Source organism: Tachyglossus aculeatus, chromosome 9 (genome assembly GCF_015852505.1).
Source record: "Tachyglossus aculeatus isolate mTacAcu1 chromosome 9, mTacAcu1.pri, whole genome shotgun sequence".
Taxonomy (NCBI): Eukaryota; Metazoa; Chordata; class Mammalia; order Monotremata; family Tachyglossidae; genus Tachyglossus; species Tachyglossus aculeatus.
Genome location: NC_052074.1, coordinates 60,113,588 through 60,139,990, shown reverse-complemented (window position 1 = coordinate 60,139,990; position 26,403 = coordinate 60,113,588). Strand labels below are relative to the sequence as shown.

The following is a 26,403-nucleotide window of genomic DNA, read 5'->3' as shown; positions in this document are numbered from 1 at the left end:
TGCCCGAGGTCACACAGCAGACAAATGGCAGAGCCAGGATTAGAATCCAGGACCTTCTGACTCCGAGGCCTGTGCTCTACCTAGTAGGCAGTGCTACTTCTCAAGTAACCATTGAACTCTAGGGCAGGCTCAATCAGTGGTACTCACTGAGCGCTTACTATGTGCAAAGTCAAATCCCAGCTCTGCTAGTTGTCTGCTGTGTGACCTTGGGCAAGTGACTTCATTTCTTTGGGTCTCAGTTACCTCATCTGTAAAATGGGGATTGAGACTGTGAGCTCCACATGGGACAGGGACTGTGTCCTACCCAATTTGCTTGTATCCACCCAGCGCTTCGTACAGTGCCTGACACATAGTAAGTGCTTAACAAATACCACAATTATCATTATGGGTAATAATAATAATAATAATAATTGCAAGAAGAGCCTCCTCTTCCCATTTAGAAGGCTGGTAACCACTTGGACCAAGACTTGTTCACTCAGTTGTATTTATTGAGTGCTTACTTTGTGCAGAGCACTGTACTAAGCACTGTGGAGTGTACCATATAATAATATAACAGACACATTCCCTGCCCACAATGAGCTTACAGTCTAGAGGGGCTGATGTACATAGAAGTAAAATATTCGTTCATTAATTCATTCAGTCGTATTTACTGAGCACTTATTGTGTGCAGAGCACTGTACTAAGTGCTTGGAAAATACAATTCAGCAACAAATAGACAATCCCTGCCCAACAATGGGCTCACAGTCTAGAATGGGGGAGACAGACAACAAAACAAGTAGAAAGGCATCAATAGCATCAATATAAATAAATAGAATAATAGAATATAAAATATCCATCTATGTGTGCGTTTTTAAGGGGTCCATCAGCGAAATGCAAACTGAGGGAATGGCCTGCAGATTTGAAGTTTTAAAAACAAACTGTTTTGTTGAATGGGTTAAAGGATTTATTTTAAATGGATTCTTTTCCTGTCTGCAGATGAATGATTTTAGCCCTTAGTAAGGGGCTAACAGATTTTTAGTCCCCTTGACTGAGAGGTCATGGGTTCAAATTCCGGCTCCACCAATTGTCAGCTGTGTGACTTTGGGCAAGTCACTTAACTTCTCTGTGCCTCAGTTACCTCATCTGTAAAATGGGGATTAAGACTGTGAGCCTCCCATGGGACAACCTAATCACCTTGTAACCTCCCCAGTGCTTAGAACAGTGCCTTGCACATAGTAAGTGCTTAATAAATGCCATCCTTATTAGTAGTAGTAGTACTGCTTGGAAAACTCCTTGTGGGTAGGGGATATTTCTAATTCTTTCATTCATTCAATCACATTTATTGAGCGCTTACTGTGTGCAGTGCACTGTACTAAGCACTTGGGAAGTACAAGTTAGCAACATATAGAGACGGTCCCTACCCAACAATGGGCTCGCAGTCTAGAAGGGGGAGACAGACAACAAAACAAAACATGTGGACAGGTGTCAAGTCATCAGAATAAATAGAAGTAAAGCTAGGTACACATCATTAACAGAATAAATAGAATAGTAAATATGTACAAGTAAAATAGAGTAATAAATCTGTACAAACATATATACAGGTGCTGTGGGGAAGGGAAGGAGGTAGGGCGGGGGGATGGGGAGGAGGAGAGGAAAAAGTGGGCTCAGTCTGGGAAGGCCTCCTGGAGGAGGTGAGCTCTCAGTAGGGCTTTGAAGGGAGGAAGAGAGCTAGCTTGGCGGATGTGCGGAGGGAGGGCATTCCAGGCCAGGGGGAAGACGTGGGCCGGGGGTCAACAGCGGGACAGGCGAGAACGAGGTACGGTGAGGAGGTTAGCGGCAGAGGAGCCGAGGGTGTGGGCTGGGCTGTAGAAGGAGAGAAGGGAGGTGAGGTAGGAGGGGGCGAGGTGATGGACAGCCTTGAAGCCGAGAGAGAGGAGTTTCTGCTTGATGCGTTGGTTGACTGGTAGCCACTGGAGATTTTTGAGGGGGGGATTAACATGCCCAGAGTGTTTCTGCACAAAGATGATCTGGGCAGCAGCGTGAAGTATAGACTGAAATGGGGAGAGACAGGAGGATGGGAGATCAGAGAGGGGGCCGATGCAGTAATCCAGTCGGGATAGGATGAAAGATTGAACCAGCAAGGTAGTGGTTTGGATGGAGAAGAAAGGGCGGATCTTGGCGATGTTGCGGAGGTGAGACCGGCAGGTTTTGGTGACGGATTGGATTGGATGTGAGGGGTGAACGAGAGAGCAGAGTCGAGGATGACACCAAGGTTGCAGGCTTGTGAGATGGGAAGGATGGTAGTGCCGTCTACAGTGACGGGAAAGTCAGGGAGGGGGCAGGGTTTGGGAGGGAAGACAAGGAGTTCAGTCTTCGACATGTTGAGCTTTAGGTGGCGGGCAGACATCCAGATGGAGATGTCCTGAAGGCAGGAGGAGACCCGAGCCTGAAGGGAGGGAGAGAGAGCAGGGGCAGAGATGTAGATTTGGGTGTCACCAGCGTAGAGATGATAGTTGAAGCCGTGGGAGTGAATTTCACCAAGGGAGTGAGTGAAGATAGAGAACAGAAGGTGACCAAGAACTGACCCTTGAGGAACCCCTACAGTAAGGGGATGGGAGGGGGAGGAGAAACCCGCAAAGGAGACTGAGAAGGAACGGCCAGAGAGATAAGAGGAGAACCAGGAGAGGACGGAGTCTGTGAAGCCAAGGTTGGATAGCATATTGAGGAGAAGGGGGTGGTCCACAGTGTCGAAGGCATCTGAGAGGTCAAGGAGGATTAGGACAGAGTAGGAGCCGTTGGATTTGGGAAGCAGGAGGTCATTGGTGACCTTTGAGAGGGCAGTTTCGGTGGAGTGTAGGGGATGGAAGCCAGATTGAAGGGGGTCAAGGAGAGAGTTTATGCTTTTGTATAGTAGCATGCACAAAGTAGGACATCAACAAATAGTACTAATACTTTTTTTAGGGTATTTGTTCAGCTCTGACTAGTTGCCAGGCACTATACTAAGTGCTAGGGCTGATACAAGCTAATGAGGTTGGACACAGTCCATGTCCCACGTGGGGCTCACCGTGTTAATCCCCATTATACAGATGAAGCAGCAGCGTGGCTCAGTGGAAAGAGCCCAGGCTTGGGAGTCAGAGGTCATGGGTTTTAATCCCAGCTTTGCCACATATCTGCTATGTGACCTTGGGCAAGTCACTTCACTTCTCTGAGCCTCAGTTACCTCATCTGTAAAATGGGGATTAAGACTGTGAGCCCCACGTGGGACAACCCGATCACCTTGTATCCCCCCCAGTGCTTAGAACAGTGCTTTGCACGTAGTAAGCGCTTAACAAATACCATTATTCTTATTATGAAGGAACTGAGGCCCAGGAAAGTGAAGCAAGTGACTTGCCCAAGGTCACACAGCGGACAAGTGGCAAAGCCAGGATCAGAGCCCATGTCCTCCTGACTCTCAGGCCTGTGGACTCTACTAGATCACACTGTTTCTCTATATTTATATTATATGCTAGCAGTAACATTTAATTATAAGTAACAGAGGCATTTCTCATGCTTTTTGGGCAATGTTTTTATAGTTCTGATGGTCAATCCCCTCTGTGACTTTCAGTACATAACAATGTAGAAGGGGAGGTTGGATGGATTTGTTTGGAATACAAAGGCAGGCTAGAATGAGGCCCCAAATTTGGGACTTAGATGGAGATCTGAGATGATATCCCAAGGGATAAGAGACAAGCACGCTTATTCCAGGCCTCAGATGACTTGACTTTTTATTATGGTGTGTTGTATTACATGGTGCCTGAAGGCCTGTATTATGTTGCAGTGGCAGTTGACAGAAACAATCCTCTGCTTCAGTAGGCGGGTTTCGGTCGTAGGGGTGACACAGGTTTAGTTGCCATCTATACCGTGGAAATTAAATTTTGGATTGGAAGGGAGCAAAAATGTGTGTCTTATCTGGTCTGATCACTGGGGAATAAGCAGTCTTTATTCCTGTGGTATGCAAAGCTGGAACCAAACCACAATGGACCAGAACTGCATTCCAGTAAAAGACAAAGGTCTCATACCCTGGTATGAGAACTGTTTTGAACCATTCAGGTATGAGAAGCGATTCACCACAGCAACAGCGACCCTTTTGGTGTGTGGACCTTTCTTCCCCTCCTCCCAAGTAGAAATGTCCTGAAGGCTGGAGGAAACGCAAGACTGCAGAGACGAGAAAGGTCCGGGCTGGAGAGATGGATTTGGGAATCATCCACTTTAGATAGGCTAGTTGAAGTCATGGGTGTGAAAAGGTTCTCCAAGGGAGTGGGTGGGGATGGAGGATAGCAGGGGGACCTTGAGTCTTGAGGCCTAATGGAAAGAGCTCTGCCACTTTGCTGCGTGACGTTGGGTAAGTCACTGAATTTCCCTGTGCCTCAGTTCCCTCATCTGCACAGTGGGGATTCAATATCGGTTCTCCCTGTCAGTCTCATGTGGGACCTGATAACCTTGTATCTACCCCAGAGCGTAGTATAGTACTTGGCACTTAGTAAGTGCTTAAGAAAAAGTGCAGTTGCTATTATCATTAATATTATTATACTAAGTGTGTAAGTTTTATCAGTGAAATAGGGGATCAGGTCATCGGGGCAAGGTGGGCAGGGGTTTAAGGAGGGAGTTAAAAGTCTGAAGTGGCTGTCACCAGCCATGGACATAGGAGTCAATAAATTCCTTATATGCATAATAATAATTGTGGTATCCGTAAAGTGGTTCCTATCTGCCAAGCACTGTACTGAGCTCTGGGATAGATACAAGATAATCAGGTTGGACACAGTCCCTGTCCGACATAGGGCTCACAGTCTTAATCCCACTTTTACAGATGAGGTCACTGAGGCACAGGGAAGTGAAGTGACTTACCCAAGGTCACACAGCTGACAAGTGGCAGAGGCGGGATTAGAAACCAGGTCCTTCTGACTCCCAGGCGCGTGCTCTTTCCACTAGGCCACGATGCTTCCCCTGGCTTCTAGGCTGTGAGCTTGTTGTGGGCAGAGAATGTTTCTACCAACCCTATCATACTGTATTCTCCTATGTGCTTAGTTTAGTGCTCTGCACACTGTAAGATCTCTGTAAATACCATTGATTGATTGATGGGAGAATATTGTTGCTGGCAGGAAGAGAGGGCAGAATTAAAGCAGGTGAGGATGAGTTTGAAATAGAAGTCTGCATGATGTGTGGATTTCCTCCAGCACAGCACAAGAGAGGAGGCAGCATACTGTGTGGAGGTGATCCAGGCTTGTGGGTTGGTGGTAGGAAGGAGATCTACTACATAAGCACTTACTCATCCATATTGGAAGCTTTCCAGTCCCTCCATCCTCCTATCTATAATGTGTTTTGTATATGTCTCCCCTGCAGATTGTGGGGTGGGGAGCGGGGTATTTAAGTGCTTACTTATGTGCCAGGCACTGTACTAAGCACTGGGGTAGACATATGACAAACAGGCTGGACACAGTCCCTGTCCCACACAGGGCTCCCAGTTCTAATCCCCATTTTACAGATGAGGAAACTGAGGGACAGAGAAGTTAACTGCCCCAGTAGACAAGTGGCAGATTGGCAAGAATTGTTTCTTCTAACTCCCAAATGCTTGATACAGTGTACTGCGCACACACATTCAATTAATCGTATTGATTGATAGGCGGGAAGCAGCATGGCCTAATGGATAGAGCACAGGCCTGGGAATCAGAAGGACCTGGGTTCTAATGCCGCCTCTGCCACTTGTCAGCTGTGTGACCTTGGGCAAGTCACTTCACTTCTCCATACCTCAGTTACCTCATCTATAAAATGGGATTAGGATTGTGAGCCCTATGTGGGACAGGGACTGTGTCCAACCCTATTAACTTGTATGTGCCCCAGCCCTTATAACAGTGCTTGACACATAGTAAGCGCACAACAAATACCATTATTATTATCATCATTCTCATCATCATTATTATTATGTCCCCTAGGGATGTGGTCAGGGTGATTTTATTGAACTATCAGCCAGTCAATGGTATTTATTAAGCACTTACTGTGTGCAGAGCACTATTCTAAACCCTTAAGCCATAAGAGAGTACAGTACAGGATAATAATAATAATAATAATCATGGCATTTATTAAGCACTTACTATGTGCAAAGCACTGTTCTAAGTGCTGGGGAGGTTACAAGGTGATCAGGTTGTCCCACCTGGGGCTCACAGTCTTCATCCCCATTTTACAGATGAGGGAACTGAGGCCCAGAGAAGTTGTGACTTGCCCAAAGTCACACAGCTGACAATTGGCAGAGCCGGAATTTGAACCCATGGCCTCTGACTCCAAAGCCCGTGCGCTTTCCACTGAGCCACGCTGCTTCTCCATAGTGTGGCTTGATCCCTTCCCACAAGGAGTTTGCAGTCTAGAATGGGAGACAGACTTTAAAATAAACTACAGATGGAGAAATGGATTATTATAAGGATGTGGGTACATAAGTGCTCTGGCAACCAAGTGCTTAAGCGTACAAATCCAAGTGCAGAAGGGAGGATGAATAGGGAAGATAAGGTTTTTGTCAGAACTAATTTTTATAACATCTAGCCTGAGGAGTTGGGTGCATGAGAGAGGGCAATCGAGGTAAGGAATATTTGGCATGACCGATTGATGGATATTTTAAATGCGTGAGATTTGAAAAAACATCCTTAACTCATTTTAAGAGTCTTGGAGTTTTAGACTTTAAAGCCTGCTGGCAAGGATCCATATATATTGGGAAAATTTCTGCCTGTGCCTTATATCTTGGGTGAGGGCAGGTAATTCATACAGGCAGCCATGGAACTTGAAAAAAAACTACTTGAAGGCTCAAAGTGCTAGGAAATGAACCTGTGCATATAAAAGACATTTTTCCATTCATTTCATTTACACAGCAGCTCTTTGCAGAAGTCTTTCTGGTGCGATATTAAAAAGCAGGATTTAAGCCAGAAGGGCAAGGTTGAGGTGAGTGAGTTGACTGAGGGATAGTTTATAGTCAAGGGATTTACTAGTAGTTTGTAAAACAATCCGTATTTAACGTGGTAAATTGTCATTAAAATGCTAATGACAGAGTAAACATCTGTTAAGTGTTTTTATGATAACGAACTGATAAGGGGTAGTTAATCCTCTAGCCCAGTTTAGATTTGCATGCAGATTTGATTGGGTGATAATACTGTGTGTTTGCTGACCTTTGATGATGGAGCCAATTTTTTTTTTTTTGAGTTGCTGGTGTTATTTGATATAGTTCTCCTAAGATAAGATATAGTTTAGGAGTCAGGATTGCCTAGGCTAGAAAGTTGTTGCACTGTGGACTGAAAAGAGTGAGAGAAAAATCCCTAAGGCCTTTTTTAGAGAGGTAAATGCCAATCACTTAGTAGGGTCTTTTATAACTGAGATGATTGTTTAATCCTGAAATGATTTAATCCTGAAATTCATTTTTTTAAAATGCATCAATGCATCAAAATTAAGTAACATTTCTTCGTCTAGCTGCATTTTCACTAGGATTTGATCTGCTTTTTAATGATAGTCCCAGGCGAAAGAATAAGCACTTTCACATGTACCACAGCAACCAGAGATGTGGTGATAGGCATCAGCTTGTACCTACTGACTTCAAAATGACAAGGGCTGTAACGTTATTTAATTAAAAGGGCAGTTTGTGATTAAATGCAAGGCTGTGTGCTATTGCCCGGTGAAATCGGAGTACTCAACGGATCTAGAAGCAGGTTGTCACTAGACTTCTGCAGCGTGGCATAATGGATAGAGCACGGCCCTGAGAGTCAGAAGGACATGGGTTCTAATCCCGGCTGTGCCACTTGTCTGCTATTTGGCCTTGGGCAAGTCATTTGACTTCTCTGTGCCTCAGTTACCTCATCTGTAAAATGGGGATTAAGACCCTGAGGCCCATGTGAGACAGGGACTGCGTCCAACCCAATTTGCTTGTATCCACTCCAGTGCTTAGTACAGCGTGTGGCCTGTAGTAAGTGCTTAAGTACCACAATTATTATTTTTCTGTTTTTAGAATCAAGTTAAATGAGCTGACAGTCAATTAAGCTCTCCAGTTGATATGTTTAATGGATTCGTTGAAAATATGGAGCAAAAGTTATGGAACCTATTATAATATGGCAGTTTGTCTGGGGCTGCTGACAATTGGGAGACAGCAGCAATCCATCAATGGTATTTACTGAGCGCATATTGTGTGCAGAGCACTGTACTAAGCACTTGGGAGAGTACAATATAGTGACATAATAAGAGTTGGTAGACACATTTCCTGCCCAGAGCAAGCATGTCTGAAGATAGGTGGGCATTTTTAATCCATCAGCTCTAGTGGAAAGAGACGAGGCCTGGAAGCCAGAGGACCTGGGTTTCTAGACCCAGCTCTGCCACTTGCTTTCTGTATGATCTTGGGCAAGGCACTTCTTTGTGTCTCAGTTTCCTCATCTGTAAAATAAGGATTTGAGACCTGTTTCCCCTCTTACTTATACTGCCAGCCTCACAGGGGATCAGGGACTGTGGCAGAACTGATTGTCTTCAATCTACACCAGTGTTTATTGCACTGTTTGGCACATAGCAAACAACAAATACCACAGTTATTATTGCTACTTGACCCTATTCTTCACCCTCTGAAGTCAGCAGGAGGCTTCAGAATCATAATCACCATGCAGTCCAGAATGAAGTGTTTCACAAGAGGGCCGGAACTGGAACCATATTGCCCAGAACTTTTTCACTGGGGGCTAAAGAAGTAGTGCTGGTAATGATTCCAAGCTTTAAGCTTTGCAGTACTTTCCAGTCTAGAAACAAAGATCTAACATGGGCAACACTATTATAAAAGGGAAAGGGGGATTACTTTCTTTTCAGTAATTGATAAGCCCTTACAAGCTCTTAATTTAGGGTTTTGCTCTCTCTCTCTATCTCTCATTCTCTTTCTCTCCCTCTCTCCACCACTCTTTCATTTCTGTCTTTGTCTTGGTTTTTACTGAGTGCTCACCGTGTGCAGAGAACTAAGCACTTGGGAGAGTATAGTGCAATGGATTTGGAAGATACATTCCCTGCTCACCAGGAGTTTATGGTCTGATCCCGTTTCCCCAAAGCTGGAGCTCCATTCCCGTTTATTTCATTTTAGAATCAATTATTTGTTCCTTCCCTTTTTTCCCCGACCCGAAGCCAGATCCAGGGGGTTGATACTCAGGGGTAATGATAATTAAGGAACTTGTTAAGTGCTTATTATGTGCCAAGCAATGGTCTAAGAGCTGGGGTAGATACTAGTTAGTCTGGTTGGACACAGTCGCTGTCCCCATTTTACAGATGAGGGAACTGAGGCACAGGGAAGTGAAGTGACTTGCCCAGCGTCACACAGAAGGCATGTGGCGGAGTCAGGATTAAAACCCAGGTCCATATGACTCCCAAGCCTGTACTCTATCCACTAAGCCACGCTGCTTCTCCAATGTTGCTAGGGAGGCTGAAGGGTTTTGAGGACATCACTGAAACAGAAACTGACAGTAGCAGGAGTCAGGCAGTTCTTAAAAACACCTCAAAATATCGCAACCTCTTATCTTTTCCTAGATTAGGTGATTTCTCCTTGCTGTGGATTGCTAACTAAATAATAATAATAATAATAATAATTGTAGTATTTAAGTGCCAAAGTAAAAACACCTCAAAATATCGCAACCTCTTATCTTTTCCTAGACTAGGTGATTTCTCCTTGCTGTGGACTGCTAACTAAATAATAATAATAATAATTGTAGTATTTAAGTGCCAAAGTGCCGAACACTGTACTAAGCAGTGGGGTAGATACAAGATAATCAGCTCCCACATGGGGCTCACAGTCTAAGCAGGTGAGAGAACAGGTGTCAAATACCCAGTTTTCAGCAAACTGAGGCACAGAGAAACTGTGACTTGCCCAAAGTCACACAGTAGATAAATAGCAGAGTCAGGATTAGAACCCATGGCCTTAGTGAGCGAGTCCCCCAGAATTCTGAGGGAAGCAGTGTAGCCTAGTGGAAAGAGCACAAGTGTGGGAGTTTTAATCCCAGATATGCCTGTTGTCTGCTGTGTGACCTTGGGCAAGTCACTTCACTTCCTGGTCCTCAGTTTCCTCAACTGCAAAATGGGGATTCAATACCCATTCTCCCTCCTGCTTAAACTGTGAGCCCCATGTGGGACAGGGACTATTTCCAACCCAATTAACTTGCAATCTACCCCAGCGCTAGAACAGTGCTTGACCCATGGTAAGCGCTTAACAAATACCATAATAAATAAATAAACAACGATTCTGTACCTACAGTCAAGGAGTCCCTTTGGTAATCACGATGCTTCTTTTCTTTCTCAAAGCTTCAGTTATCGCTATCCCTATGGTTTGTACAAAAATGTCATCACCGGATGTTCAACAGAATGACGAGCAGGGAAATCTAAACGATAACAGCCTCCGGCTCTTACAGAAAGCCCCCCGTTCCCCTCCTCCACCCACCCGCTCCAAGCTTCCTCTGCCTTCTGGACGCCTCAGAGCTGTTCAGACGCTGAGACGTTTTCATTCTATCGTACCTGCCAGGATGATTTATGTGCCATATGTCTCCTCCGGATCTCGGCGAGTATGGCCGTGGGCCTGGGGAACTGCTCGGCAGCGTTTAGACAGTGAAAAAGTAGGTGCCTCTTAATTGTGTTTAACTCCTCCAATGCCAACTCTCGACCTTCTGCCAGGTTGCTGCTCGACGGCTTGGGTTTTCCGCCATCGGCGCATCGGGGAGATGGTGCATGCATGAGCAATTGGGTATTCATTTCTGTTTTGTCGTTGGCAGGCAGTACTACATGCCACACTCCGGCCCTGCCTGCTCTCGTGCGTACCCCTACCCTGATGATGCAACCTTCGCTGGATATCAAACCGTTCATGTCCTTCCCAGTGGACAGTAGTTCTGCTGTTGGGCTCTTTCCCAATTTCAACACAGTGAGTAAATGTATTTTCATTTTACTTCTCCCCTCCTCAGCCTCTCTTACTCCGCGGTTGGTCATATCCAGCAGATGGAGTCAATAAAAGTGTCTATTTGGAGCAGGGCTGGGAAGAGGGGGCTTCGGGGCATTGAATTTTGGACAAGCCTGTTCAGCTGGGCAGTGGAAGGTCATTTCTCACGTCTGGAACTGGGACTCTCCCTGAATGGTGGCCGATATTGATTTTATAAGCACCCGCCCCCATCCCTCTGCCTCAACTCACCTTCAACCTGTTGTTCTGCCAAATTGTAATAGAATTTGCAGGGGATTGGTTCTTTCTGAAGTGCTATCCAGTTGCAGAGAAAACATGATTTAAAGATATCCAGCCACCTTGGTTTCCCCTATAAAAAGGATGGCAGGCTTTATCACCCTGAGACGATTTGATGTTTAGAGATATTGAAGATAGAAAAAGCATGAATCTGAAATTGATGCACTTTCAACACTTCGGGATTTTTTTTTTTTTGAATTTCTGATCTCTGGCTAATTTAGGTTTTCTCTCTTTTATTTTAAGTGTTACATTTGTGGTCTGGGAAAGTACACTGACAGAACTGAGGCTCACTGAGTTGAACCTGAGAGTTAAAATACATGGCATTTTCAGCATACACTTTGGTTCTCACATCATTCTATCCCTTTCAGTCAGTTAAAAAAACCCCACAAAAAAACCTTAATTACCACTCCCGTAACGAAAATCATTTTATCGAATAAGCCACGCCAATCCATTTTTTCCACCTTCGAATACTAGAATTCAACCAGTACTCAGTACTTCAAGTGAACCTACTTAGGGTAAGTGCGGAAAGAAAAATTAACAGTTCAGTGGATTGTGGAAATCATTTTTGTCCAGTCAGTAAATACAGTCAACCTGAACATGATTGTTCCATGAGTCGGAGAGCGTGGTAAATATTGCAGTGATCAAAACCTGATTGTCTTAGCAACACCGCTAGAGAGTGAGGGTTGGAAATATTGCCAAATGCCTCCTTTCTCAAACTTAACTTCTGTTGGAAGAGAAAACGGCCGAATGGCTTTTCCTCTGGGCTGTAAATGAACTCAAATGCTGCAGGCATTGGGCTTTAAAGAGAGTTAGGGTATTAGGAACCTGGGGACTTTTGAAAGAGCAATGGTCTTAAAGAGCGAAGAGTTGGGCGTCTTGGAGTGTTTTTTTTTCTGCACTGAAGTTTGCAGTGACTAAAACACATCCTTTGAATAGCAGGCATCGGTGTCATGAAAATGAATGGCCTCATTTGATAGTTTCAGTGAGCCCCCCTACAATGGGCTCAGCACTGCAGTACGTGCCTGGGAATATATGGAGAAAAAGTACATGGAAGATGGTTCCTGCCCTCCAGGAAGGTTCAATTAGAGGGAAGGACAGACACAGAAAAAATTGAAATTCTGTTTTGAAGATAACAGATTAGCTTTTGAGCAAATGTTGCCACACTAGCCTCTCCCTCCCTCCTACATTTTGTCCTCAAAAAAGCCAATTCACCATATCTGTTAATAGTAATAATAATAATAATAATAATAGTACTTGTTAAGCACTTACTATATGCCAAGCATTGTTCTAAGTGCTGGGGGAGATACAAGTTAATCAGGTTGAACATAGTCTCTGTCCTACATGGGGCTCACACTCTTAATCCCCATTTTTACAGACGAGGTAACTGAGGCCCAGAGAAGTGAATTGACTTGCCAAAGGGCACACAACAGACATGTGGCGGAGTTGGGATTAGAACCCAGGTCCTTTTAACTCCAAGGCCCATGCTCTGTCCACTAAGCCACAGGATCTCCCTGGGGCACCAGAGCAGGCCTGCCAACAATATTGTATTGTACTTTCCCATGCACTTAGTACAGTGCTCAGCACACGTAAGCACTCAGTAAATACCATTGCCTGAAAGCCCACAGCATAGAACGTGTCCACAATATCTCTCCTGGAGCAGGCGTGGTGACTCGGAAAAACGATTCGTTCCATTAAGCCATCTACTGAGGAACGTCCCCGTTTGTTTGTTGGATTTGAGTAGTGCCAAAGGTGGAACTGGGCCACCAAAGGTGGAGCAGTGGATTGTGGGACTTCATGCAAGTCCTCTCCCTGTAAAAATAATAATAATTATGATATTTAAGCGCTTACTATGTGTCAAGCACTGTTCTAAGCACTGGGATAGATACAAGGTAATCAGGTTGTCCCACGTGGGGCTCACAGTCTTAACCCCTATTTTACAGATGAGGTAACTGAGGCACAGAGAAGTTAATAGCTTGCCCAAGGTCACACAGCAGACAAGTGGCGGAGCCAGGATTAGAACCCACGTCCTCTGACTTCCAAGCTCGTGCTCTTTCCACTAAGCCATACTGCTTCTCTGTAAAAGTCTTTCTGAGCCATGCCCGAGGAAGTGGAATGTATTGCGGGAGGAGAGGGCTGATCTCCGCTGAACACAGGCAGTTTCAATCCAAACCCAGGCAACTTGACCCTACCCCATTCCAAACTACCGGTGCTTCGTCGGAGGCTATGCAGGGGCACACTAGGGGTTGGGAGGAGCGAATTAGAAGAATAGTTGAATGCTGCAGTTATTCCACATGACATGAAGAGAAAGTCAGGCCATCAATCAATCAATCGCTGGTATTTGTGGAGAATTTACTGTGCCCATCCGCTTTAAAGTACCACTTTGCTGCTCTCCTACTAGTCCAGCCCACATTCATTCATTCATTGAATCGTATTTATCGTGGATTTACAGTGTGCAAAGCACTGTACTAAGCACTGTACTAACAAAACAGACACATTTTCTGCTCACAACAACACACTTCGCTCCTCTATTACCAACCCTCTCACTGTTCCTCAGTGTTGTCTATCTCACCACTAACCTCTCGCCCCACGTCCTGCCTCTGGCCTAAAACGCCCTTCTTCTAGAAGCAGCGTCATATAGTGGATAGAGCACGGCTCCGCCACTTGTCTGCTGTGTGATCTTGGGCAAGTCACCTGACTTCTCTGTGACTCCATTACCCCATCTGTAAACTGGGGATTGAAACTGTGAGCACCCTGTGGGGCAGGCACTGCGACCAACCTGATTTTCTTATATCCACCTCCAGCGCTTAGTACAGTGCCTGGCACATAATAAATGCTTAACAAATACCATAATTATTATTACTGTTACATCCGACAGTTACTCTCCCACATTTCAAAGCCTCCTACAAGAGGCCTTCCCTAACTGAGCCCTCATTTCCTCTTCTTCCACTCCCTTCTGCATCACCCTGATTCCCTCCCCACAGCACTTATATACATAGCCCTAATTTATTTATATTTTGTATTATTTATTTATATTTAAGCTTGTTGTAGGCAGGGAGAATGTGTCTACCAACTCCGTTACATTGTACTCTCCCAAACTCTTAGTGCTCTGCACATAGTAAGTGTTCCATAAATATGACTGATTACAGAGCACTGTACTAAGCAAGAATACAGTACAACGGAGTTGGTAGACATGTTCCCTGCCCACAAGGAGCTTACAATCTAGAAGGGTAGACAGACATTACAATAAATTATGGATACGTACGTCGTGCTCAGGAGCTGGGGGTGGGATGAATATCAAGTGTGTAAAGGGGGTACAGATCCCAGGGCAAGGGCAACAGAGAAGGGAGAGGGAAATGAAGGCTTAGTTGGGGAAGGTCTTGGGGGAGATGTGATTTTAATAAGACTTGAAAGGTGGGGAGAATGGTGATCTGTTGGATATGAAAAGGGAGGGAGTCCCAGGCCAGAAGAAGGACGTCGACAAGAGGTCGGTAGCGAGGTAGACGAGATCGATGTACAGAGAGCAGGTTGGCCTTAGAAGAGTGAAGTGTGTGGGCTAGATTGCAGTAGGAAATCAGCGAGGCAAGGTAGGAGGGAGTGAGCGAGCTGATTGAGTCCCTAGAAGCTGAGGGTGAGGAGTTTCTGTTTGATGCCGAGGTGGATGGGCAACAACTGGAGATTCTTGAGGAGTGGGGAGATGTGAACTGAACAGTTTTTTCAACTGATGATCTGGGCAGCAGAGTGAAGTAAGGACTGGAGTGGTGAGAGTCAGGAGGCAGAGAGGTCAGCAAGGACACGAAGAGATATTTTCTCTCCCCGGGCCCACCGTAAGAATCCAGACTGATCCTTGCTGCTGTTATACTGCTGGGATGACACTGCATTCTTACATGTCATTTTAAAGGAGTCTCACTTCTTCAATATGCTATTCAGCAAAATCCGCAGAAATTTGAGCTTGATCACAGTGAGTCAAAAATCTTGCCTTTCCCATTGGACTTTGGTTTGCGCTCACTTCCTTTTGCGCTCAAACCTGTCCTTGAATACCATGGACAACTCACCTGCCTGCCCCTACAGCCTCCAAGAGATATTCTGTGAATTAAGCAGGTAACATCCTCTAGGGTGTCGCCTTTAACAGGCAGGCCATTTTAGAGGATAATGATTATTAACTCTCTTCACAGCATGAAGCATGTCCTCTGTATCGTTTCTAGAATGTCCAGAATATCCAATGGAAAATAAAGAATCATATTAAGCAGTACGTACTCGGTACTAAATATTACTGTAATTAATGGTGGAAAAAGCAATGAAATTTTCTTGGAAAAAGCATCTCTCCATTGGACAAAACCACCTCATCCCAGCTCCTGTACATAATTTTTTTTTTTCCTGGTGTAAAGAATAGTCCATGGGTTGTTTTTTTTTATAGGACTGTATTAAGAGACCTTTGAATGGTTGTTTGGGCTGACCAGCCTTAGTCAATACCCCTCCACCAACCACATTCCCGAGTGGCATGTTGAGCCATCATTTGTGTCCTGCGGTGATGAAGATCTAATCAGAAAAATTACTTTAATTTTCATCCTATGTTTTACCTAAATCTGCAGCAGGATGAACAGGAAGGGTACTTGGCTGTTTTTCCTTTCCCTTCTTTTGTGTGTTCAAAAAGCTACCCACAGTGAGATCCTATCAATGAGTGCGGGTGGAGCTGTTACGTAATTTCACTTCTCTGGGCCTCAGTTATCTCATCCGTAAAATGGGGATGGCGGCTGTGAGCCCCAAGTGGGACAAAGACTGAGTCCAACCCAATTTGCTTCTATCCACCCCAGCGCTTAGTACAGTGCCTGGCCCATAGTAAGTGCTTAACAAATGCCATAATTATTATCATTATTTTATTTATCAGGAGAAACAAAGTCAGTGAATCATTGAAATCTGGTCCATTAATTTTCAGATCATTATTGAGATTGGCATAGGATAAATATCAGTGTCTATCCCATGAGGCTTTTCACCACCCTGGAGGTAAGAAGTGAGACCAAATGATCCAGGGTGTGAGTGACATCGTGTACGTACAGGGCTTAAAGCAAGATCATGTGCCATTCAGTGTTCCAGGAAGAGCTGAAACCATCCCACTACCTAGCTGGAGGTTAAATCCATTCTGGTGACTAAAGCAACCCGCTTTCTCATTTCTCACATTTCAAACACTGTGAGGGAATGAGTACAGGACATGTATTTGTCCTTGACTATAAGTGGGCAGATATGACAGTTGAAGAAGTTGGATTGTCACCGGCTCCGTCAGACTTTTCAGAATGGATCCAATCTCCCCATCAAAAGTTCCTCTTTGGCCCTCCAATTCAGATCGGTAGGTGCGTTTATAAATAGGGAAGCAGTTCCGTTGCAGACTCTCCCAGACTTTTATTCAAAGATTATGAGCCCCTAATGAGACAGGGTCCATGTCAAATTCCCAGTTGTATTCTCCTTCCCAGCACTTTTTTATTTTTACATCAGTCAATCAATCGTATTTATTGAGCACTTACTGTGTGCAGAGCACCGTACTAAGCGCTTGGGAAGTACAAGTTGGCAACACACAGAGACAGTCGCTACCCAACAGTGGGCTCACAGTCTAAAAGGGGGAGACAGAGAACAAAACCAAACATACTAACAAAATAAAACCAATAGAATAGATATGTACAAGTAAAATAGAGTAATAAATATGAAGACCATACTAATAATACTTCTGATGGCATTTATTAAGCATTTACTTTTATACCAGGCACTGTACTAAGTACTGGCGTAGATACAAGCTAATCAGGATAGACACGGTCCATGTCCCACATGGAGCTCACAGTATTAGTCCCCATTTTATAGATGAGGTAACTGAGGCTCAGAGAAGTTAAGTGACTTGCCCAAGATAACAAAGCGGACCAGTAATGGAACTGAGATTAGAACTCAGGTCCTTCTGACTCTCAGGCTCATGCTGTATCCCCAAGGCCACCCTACTTCTCTAGTTAGAGTGCTGTGCACACAGTAAGCGCTTACTGAAACTCTTACCACAATTGCAGCTACTACTATCACATACTGCACAAGATGATTGCCTAATGAACAGTTGAAAAGACTAGAGAGTCTCAGTGGAACACAAATGTGTTATATCACAGAGAAGCAGCATGGCTTAGTGGAAAGGAGCACGGGTTTGGGAGTCAAAGGTCATGGGTTCTAATCCCGACTCCACCATTTATCAGCTGTGTGACCTTGGGCAAGCCACTTAACCACTCTGTGCCTGTTACCTCATCTGTAAAATGGGGATTAAGACTATGAGCCCCATGTGGGACAACCTGATTACCTTGTATCTACCCCAGTGCTTAGAACAGTGCTTGGCTCATAATAAGTGCTTAACAAGTGCCATCATCATCATCATTATTACTATGTACCCTGGTGCTTAGCAGAGAGTTTTGGCACATGTAATTATTTGATAAATGCTCTAATTGTTATTAGAAATATATTCAGCTGCAGGTGGGCAGGAGGGTAGCCTTGACTTCATCGGAGGTAAGTCAGTTGTATTTATTGAATGCTTACTCCGTGCAGAGCACGGTACTAAGCGCTTGGAAGAGTGCAATATAACAGTAAGCAGGCACATTCCCTGCCCACAATGAGTTTACAGTCTAGAGGTGCTGGACCAGGGTTGGAGTGGAGATTCTTGGCTCCTTGCTCTGGCTTCCATCCTCATATTGCTTTGGTGCCGCTCTGCTAGTGCCCGGGCTTCAAAGATTATGTGTACTTTGGAGTTCACAGAAGTTTGTGTGGCATGACTAATTCTGAACTTGACACAAAAACAAGTCATGTTTTTCGAGAAGAGTCAGCTTGGAAATATGTGCAAATAGCTATTGCCTCATACTGGGGTCTTAAATTCGCCTAGTGCAGCATCGGCAGGCTGTGGACGCCCAATAAATACATATTGAATTGCATTTGTACTCTCCCAAGCACTTAGTGCTGTGCTCCACACACACGAAGCGCTCAATATATGCCAATTTTCATCGTATTTGTTAAATGCTAAGTGCCAAGCACTGTTGTAAGCGCTGGAGTATTCCCACCCTGTTTTATGGTGGCAAAAATTAGCCCTTGGGTGTTTCTCCTTTGAAGTGTTTCCCCAACTCCCAGAAGTGTTAGCCTTCTTTCCTTCTGTCAGTCTTCTCCATCTGTCAGATAAAGACTGTCAGTTCCCTTACATCAGAGCCGCTTCAATTCTCTGTTCTGTACCACACCAGCCTCCTTTTTGATGCTCAGTAAATATTATTGGTAATAACAAGATAGGTGAAAATCACCCTGTATGCTTTAGAGTCTATGTAAATAGATGGAATTTCTCTTCCACCAATCTCAAATGACGTCCTGAATGAACTGCATTTTCAAACTTTGTAGCTTAAGAAGTCAGAAATATCTCTGGTACCAACAGCAACTCAAAAGAAACTTTAATAATAATGATAACAAGAATGATTGTGGTATTTAAGGGCTTACTGTATGCCAAATACTGTAGTAAGCACTGGGTTAGATCCAAGATAATCAGGTTGGACATAAGATCTAAGCAGGCAACAGAAATTGAGACACTGAAGTTTTAACATCAGAGAAGGGTGTCAGTTTCATTTCTTCTGAGGCAAGTGTCAGAAGTTACCCATTGTGTCATGTTTTTGAAAAGGGTGGAAATTGAGGGATGAAGCCAATCTCTTCTGGATTATAACTGCTTAAAAAAGGTCACTTATTCCCCTCTCCTCTTTCCCCCACTTAAGCAGTCACACCTCCCATTGGTTTCAGAGGGAATCTTTGCAAAGGGGGTGATCCACTTTTTGAGAAACCATTTCATCAATTTAAGATGCAAAGTTAGCTGAAGCCATACTCCTGGTACCAGTCACTGTATTCGAGTATGAAAGCGATCGCTGAATTTTTCTGCGAGTCTAACATCACAGGAAATTATCAGCAATTCATGGACTTTCCTTTTTACGTTTGTCTTGGCCTCCTGGGTAATCACATAAGATTATAGACTCCGCTGTTCTTTCGTTCTTATCAGTAAAATATTCCATCTGTCTACAATGTGATCGATTTCTGTAGGCGAGTTTTCACTTGGAGCTTTTGAAGGGCTAGAAGAGTGCTGCAGTCTGAAGACTACAACAATACCGATTGTTCTGGTCTAATGCACGGATTCAGAGATCCCAGAACAATTAAAGGAGTATTCTTACACAGGGACATTTTATCTTTCTCATTCCTTACTTGCGTTACTTTGTCAGATTTGAGTGATGAACAGAGGAGGTACGGGACTGATGAAAGTGGATAGTGTCTCAAGTGGGTATTTCGTCTGGCGTGGGGTAGTGTGCCCCATCCTAGATATCATTCAGAAGGGAGAATGATGGACCAGGCAATTAAATTCTCCCAGCATTGCTACAGCTGGTTGGTCTTTATTGTAAGTCGAATCCTCACTGTGGGTAGGGAATGTGTCTACCAACTCTGATTTACTGTTATACTGGACTCTTCCAAGTACCTAGTACAGTGCTCTGCACACAGTAAGCATTGGATAAATACAATTGATCCTTGGGTGAAAGAGTAAAGAAGCATTAAGTATAGATAACTGGTTCTTAGGGAGAAATCGCGTGCATTATGGCTGCCTTGGTTCTTCATCAGCCAACTAGAACATTGACTATTTGGAATCTGTGTGGTCCCAAGTTGGCAAGCCATGTATCCTGCTGAATGTGCAGGTGTGTATTTTTCTTTTTCAAATGGAGGTTCTGGGCACTTGTGGGAAATTTGCTTCTTTCATGACGATTTAGGCCTGCACGGATAAAATTTGACAGTGTATGAAGCACGATTAAATTGCAGTGCCAATTCCATTGGAATAATAGTCCACGGGGTAAAATCAAGCAGTCTATCCTTTGTTAATGAAGATACCATAATGTTGGAAAAGTAATTTTCTTCTTTAAGGGAACGTGTTGGCATAGACATAGTCATAGCTTCTGAGTTGGATACAGGATCAATGTACTCTTAAAAAAGAAAGCAGAGGAATTTTTGAATTGTGTAGATTTCTGTGTCATCCGCATTTGTAGACAGTACATAGATTTTTAATTAGAATACCTAGCCTAAAATATTATCTTCTTCATTTAGGTACTGTCTTTTCTATAATTAGCAAAGAAAGCATCAGAGTCCAGTATCTTAGCAAAGGTTTTCTGTGTGTGTGTGTGGTTTTTTTTTATCAAAATAGAATGATATGTCTTCATGATTTGGAATACTTCCTAATTTGTTCACTTAAATTTAGGCAGTGGTAAGAGTAACGTCTTTCTCCGACTGTTCCATTTCTGTTGGGAATAAGGGTGTGAAATCTGTTGCCTTCCGTTCAGAAAAGACATTTCATTTTAACTTTTACTTGCAGAATGTGGATTGAGTCCAACTTGGCTCATGTTAGCTCCCCTGTGTCTTCTCAAACAAACTCTCTCATCCTGGTATCTTTTTTAATTTGGGACACAGATCAGCTGTACCTTTCCATCACATGTATTTTGTAATCCCATGATGATTGATAATGATATAAATAATATTTAAGTATTTTCTTTGTGGCAAGCACTGTACTAAATACTAAGGTAAATACAAGATTATTAGGTCTGACACAGTCCCTGCTCCACATGAGGCTCACAGTCTAAGGGGAAGGGAGAGCAAGTTTTGAATCTCCATTTTACAGATGAGGAAACTGCGGCACCAAAAAAGTTAAGTGGCTTGCACAAGGTCCCACAGCTGGCCAGTGGCTGAGGCAGGATTAGAACCCAGATCCTCTGAGTCCCAGGCCATGCTCTTTCCACTAGGCCATGTTGCTTCTTGCAGACTTCCACTTTTAACTGTTCCACTTTACTTTTGAAAGGTGGTGAGTTGCTCTGCCTTGGTATCCAGGAGAGTCTATTGATTTTTGATCTGGAAACCCTGTTATTTCTGTAGCGTAAGGAGGTAGGCCTTGACCACTGCATCTATGTCTTCTCTGACCTCCCTCCTCCTGTCTCTCCTCACTCCAGTCCATTCTTTTTTTCATTTTTTTTTTCATTTTTCAAAAAAAAAAAAATCCGTCCACGTCAGCTCCCTCCTCAAGATCCTCCAGTGGTTACCCATCCACCTCCACATCAAACTCCTTATCATTGGCTTTTTAAGCCCTCAATCACCTTGCCCCCTCCTATCTTACCTCACTGATTTGCTCCTATAACCCAGCCCTCACACTTCTCCTCTAAGGCCAGCCTACTCACTGTACCTCAGTCTCATCTACCTCAAACCTGACCCCTCATCCGTGCCACTGAACGTCATTCATTCGTTCAGTCGTATTTATTGAGCGCTTACTGTGTGCAGAGCACTGTACTAAGTGCTTGGAAAGTACAATACAGCAATAAAGAGAAACAATCCCTGCCAACAACAGTCTTACAGTTTAGAGGCCTCCCAGTGGCCTGGAATTCCCTCCCCCTTCAAATCTGACAGACCACTTCTCTCCCCACCTTAAAAGCCTTATTAAATCACACCCCCTCCAAGAGGGCTTCCCTGACTAGGCCATTGTTTTCCCTGCCGTCTCTCCTTTCTGAATCATCCTCGCACATGAATCTGTTCCTTTTAACCACTTGATATTCACCCCACCCTCAGCCCCACCGCACTTACAGACATATCTGTAATTCATTTATATTACTGCATGTCTCCCCCTCTAAACTTGAAGCTCCTGTGGCCAGGGAGTTTGTCTCCTAATTCTTATATTCTCCTCTCCCGAGTGCTTAGCACCGTACTCTGCACACACTAAGGGCTCAATAAATACAACTGATTGGGAACAAGCTTGTTGTGAGCAGGAAACATATCTACCAACTCCGTTGGATTGTTCTCCCAAGCACTTAGTACAGAGCTCTGCATAGCAAGTGTTCCATAAATACCATTAATGAAAATGAGAGACTGACTCCTATCCTGCTTATTATCTTCATATATGGAGGGTTTACACTCCAGTTTCAAGAAGATAGATAGATGAGCTTTAGAAGATAGCTTTGCTGGCATTTTATCCCCTGATTTTCAGGCAGCAGGAGACATTCACTTTCAGCTATTTTCATTTTGCAGCCCCCAAAATTGTATTTCTTTCCAATTTTCTCTCTTGGTGGCTTATAAGCTTTTTCCACGGACCCCTGGCAGAAATAGAAATAAGGAGAAAGCAGGGTAAGGGCTTTTTCACATCAGCTCTTTCACTGGCTCATCTGAAGCAACCAAATCTCCCTTTCCAAGGGGCTTCCAGGAAAATCTCTGTTGTTGACACCTCCTTCTAATAATCCATTGTCAGGCTCCTGGGGCATCTCTTGCTCAGAGGTAAGTGATCTATAACACCTCGTAATCCAATTCCTGAAATAGGATTCATTTCACTTTCTTTGGAACTCCAAAATAATCGTTTATCTTTTTAGTGTCTGCCTTCACCCATTAGATTGTGTATGTATCTGTAAATTATTTATGTTAAGGTCTGTCTCCCCTCTAGACTGTAAGCTCATTGTGGGCAGGGAACATTTCTACCAACTGCTGTATTGTAATCTCCCTAATGCTCAGTACAGTGCTCTGCACACAGTAAGAACACAATAAACACCATCGATTGATGTGAGCTCCTTGCGAGCAGGAATCACAAAAGTCTCCTAGTTTAATCAATCAGTGGTATTTTATTGAGAGGTTACTGATATGCGGAGCACTGTACTAAATGCCTGGGAGAATACAATACAATGGAGTTTAAAATCTAGAAGGGGTGACAAACATTTAAATAATCTTCTGGTAGGGGAATTGGGGGAATATAATAATACTGTGGGGGGGAATATTAAGTGTTTTAATGGTACATATCCAAATGCATAGGTGACTCAGAGAGGGGACAAATGGTGGAAAATGAGGGCTTAATTAGAGAAGGCCTCTTGAATGAGGTATGATTTTAGGAGGTCTCCCTTAGTGTTGCATAACTAATGTTCTCTCCCCCGCAGTAAGTTCAGTTTTTAACAACCATTAGGTGGCCAAATACTCTTGATAAGTAGATAGTATAGCCATTGTCTGGGCTAATAATTTGGGCTTCTCTTCCTGCAGTTCTCACATAAAGCACCACAGTTCAACTGTAACATTAGGCAATCAATCAGACTTTTGGAGTGCTTACTGTTTGCAGAGCACTGTACTTAAATGCTTGGGAAAGCAGAGTGGCAGATATGTTCCCTGTCCACAAGGAACTTACAGTCTTTACTGAGACCGTGCTTTTTTTTTTTAAAAAAAAAAGGTATTTAAGTGCTTACTATAATAATAATAATAATGGTATTTGTTAAGTGCTTACTATAATAATAATGATATTTGTTAAGTGCTTACTATAATAATAATAATGGTATTTAAGTGCTTACTATAATAATAATATTAATAATAATAATGTTATTTCTTAAGTGCTTACTATGTGCCAGGCACTGTACTAAGCATTGGGATAAATATATACTAATCAGGTTGGACACAGTCCACATCCCACATGGGGCTCACAGTTTTAATCTCCACTTTACAGATAAGGTAACTGAGGCACAGAGAAGTTACGTGGTTTACACGAGGTCACACAGCAGACAGGTGGCAAGAGTCGTTATTAGAACCCCGGTCCTTCTGACTTTCAGGTTGATGCTGTCTCCGCTAGGCCACACATCTTCTCAATGCATTCATTGCCTCCTTTGAGCCCTTGGATTCTGTCCTGCCAAGATGGGAGTTGGCCTTTTTGAAGGGAGCAGTTTTGATGGCAGGATATTTGAGGACATTGACTGTCCTGACTCCCCTATGTAACTCTCCCTACTGGGACCAATAGTAATAATAATAATAAGAAGAAGAATTAGTATAGTATTTTTTAAGTGCTTACTATGTGCCAGGCACTGTTCTAAGCACTGGGGTAAATAATTGGGTTGGAAACCATCCCGGTCCCACATGGGGCTCACAGTCTTAATCTCCATTTTACAGATGAGGGAACTGAGGCACCGAGAAGTGAAGTGATTTGCCCAAGATCACACAGAAGATACGTGGCAGAGTTGGAATTAGAACCCAGGTCCTTCTGACTCCCAAGCCTGGGCTCTACCCACTAGGCCACACTGCTGCTGCTTATGGACTACACCAGATACCTCAGCCCAAGGCCAGATGTTCCAGAGAGGTGGTTCAGTTCACCAGGAGCTTCCTGGAATTCAGTAGTCCCGTGATTTTTTCCATTCAGTTTGAGGTTTTGGTTTTTTTTTTTTTTGGGGGGGGGGGGAGTTAAATGGTATTTAACACTGAGTAAGCTTAGAGTAACGCTTAATGGCCTTAAGCATTTACAGTCTTCTAGTCTGTAAGCTCATTGTGGTCAGGGAATACTGAGGCAAAGAGAAGTTAAGTGACTTACCCACAGTCACACAGCAAGCAAGTGGCAGAGCTCGGAATTAGAGCCTAGGTCCCGTGATTCCCAGGCCTGGGCTCTTTCCAGTATGCCAGGCTGCTCCCCTTCTCTGACTTGGCTCTGGGTAAATCCACTACAAATCCTGTAGCCTACCAAAGTTCCTAAATGAGCAGTATGTGATCCATTACATTCAACTCCCTTCCTAGTGCAATAGTAAATTTGAAATCTACTTGTGAAACTGAAGTTTAAAAACAAAACTTCTGGATGTGGTTGCCCAAATTATGAAATGACTTAACTGTGGGCTTTTCAGCACAGTGGATTTTAGCAGTGCTTTGTAGGTAGAACCATAACGATTTGGTGACCAATTGGTTATGTGAGTTTTATGAGAGATAGTAGAGGCTAATAATCAATCAATCAATCATATTTATTGAGTGCTTACTGTGTGCAGAGCACTGTACTAAGCGCTTGGGAAGTACAAGTTGGCAACATATAGAGACAGTCCCTACCCAACAGTGGGCTCACAGTCTAATAATGCCAAGGTTACAGACTTGTGAGATGGAGTGTCTATCCAGATGGGAAAGAAAAGGGGAGGACATGATCTGGATGGGAAGACTTTGAGCTCTCAGTGGGACATCCAAGTAGAGATGTCCTGAAGGCAGGAGGAGGGCAGAGGTTAGGGCTGGAGAAGTGGATTTGGAAGTCATCTCTGTAGAGATGCAAGTTGAAATCTTGTGAATTTTCCAAAGGGAGAAAAGAACCAAGAACTAAGTCTTGAGGAATTCCCTCAGTTAGAGGGTGGGAGGCAAAGGAGGAGCCTGCAAAAGAGCCTGAGAAGGAGCCATTAGAGGAGAACCAGGAGAGGACAGTGTCAGTGAAGTTAATTAGATCATGTTGCAAGGGAAAGGGAGTGGTCCACAGTTTTGAAGGCAGCTGAGAGGTCGAGGAGGATTAGGATGCAGTAGAAGCTATTGGATGTGGCAAGAAGGAGATTATCGGTGAACTTTGAGATTGCAGTATTGATAGACTGAAGTTGGTGGAAAACAGAATGGAGGGGGTCAAGGAGAGAATTAGAGGAGACGAAGTGGAGACAGCGGGTGTAGAAAACTCACTCAACGAGTTTGGAGAGGAATGGTAGGAGAGAGATGGGGGTGGTAACTGGAAGGAGCCATGGAGTCAAGGGAGGGTTTTTTTTTTTAGTATAGGGGAGGCACGAGCAATTTGAAAGCAGTGGGAAAGAAGCCATTGGAGAGCAAACAGTTGAAGATGGCTGTTAGGGAGGGAGAAAGGGAAGAAGCAAACACTTTGTCGGAGGCACAGATGGAGGGGATGGATTTTGAGAGGAGGTGGGAGATCTCCTCTTGAGATAATGCTGAAAAAAATGTTTTTAGTGGTAGTGATACAAATAGTGATTTCTGTCTCCAATAGAGAAGGAAAGGGGAGCAACATGTGTCAGAATAATAGTGCAATGTTCAAGAAGAACATTTTCCTCTTCCTGAAACTCTGCAAAATCTTAGCTGAAACTTTCCCAGGTATCTTCGGAATGAAAGCTTTTTGGTGGCCATTCATTCATTCATTCAATCATATCTATTGAGCGCTTACTCTGTGCAGAGCACTGTACTGAGCTCTCGGAAAGTACAGTACAGCAATAGAGACAAACCCTGCCCACAAGGGGGTTACTGTCTAGAGACGGGCTTAGACGTGTCTCCCAACTCCGTTGCATTGTCCTCTCCCTAGCGCTTAGTACAATGCTCTGCACACAGTAAGTGCTCGATAACCACCGTTCATTCAGTTGTATTTATTGAGCGCTTAC

General features: G+C 43.9%; 1 protein-coding gene across 7 annotated transcripts in view; it reads left to right on the top strand.

Annotated features, from left to right (window-relative positions):
- The window catches only part of ZNF385B (zinc finger protein 385B), a 316,667-nt gene that overhangs the window by 221,039 nt on the left and 69,225 nt on the right, over window positions 1-26,403 (top strand). For 6 of the 7 annotated variants that reach the window (XM_038750908.1, XM_038750907.1, XM_038750909.1 and 3 more), the window contains one exon: window positions 10,770-10,915. In XM_038750908.1, the coding sequence (XP_038606836.1) occupies window positions 10,770-10,915 (146 nt within the window). Of the gene's footprint in view, window positions 1-10,598; window positions 10,614-10,769; window positions 10,916-26,403 lie in introns of those variants that run through there. The other variant, XM_038750912.1, reaches the window with a different exon arrangement.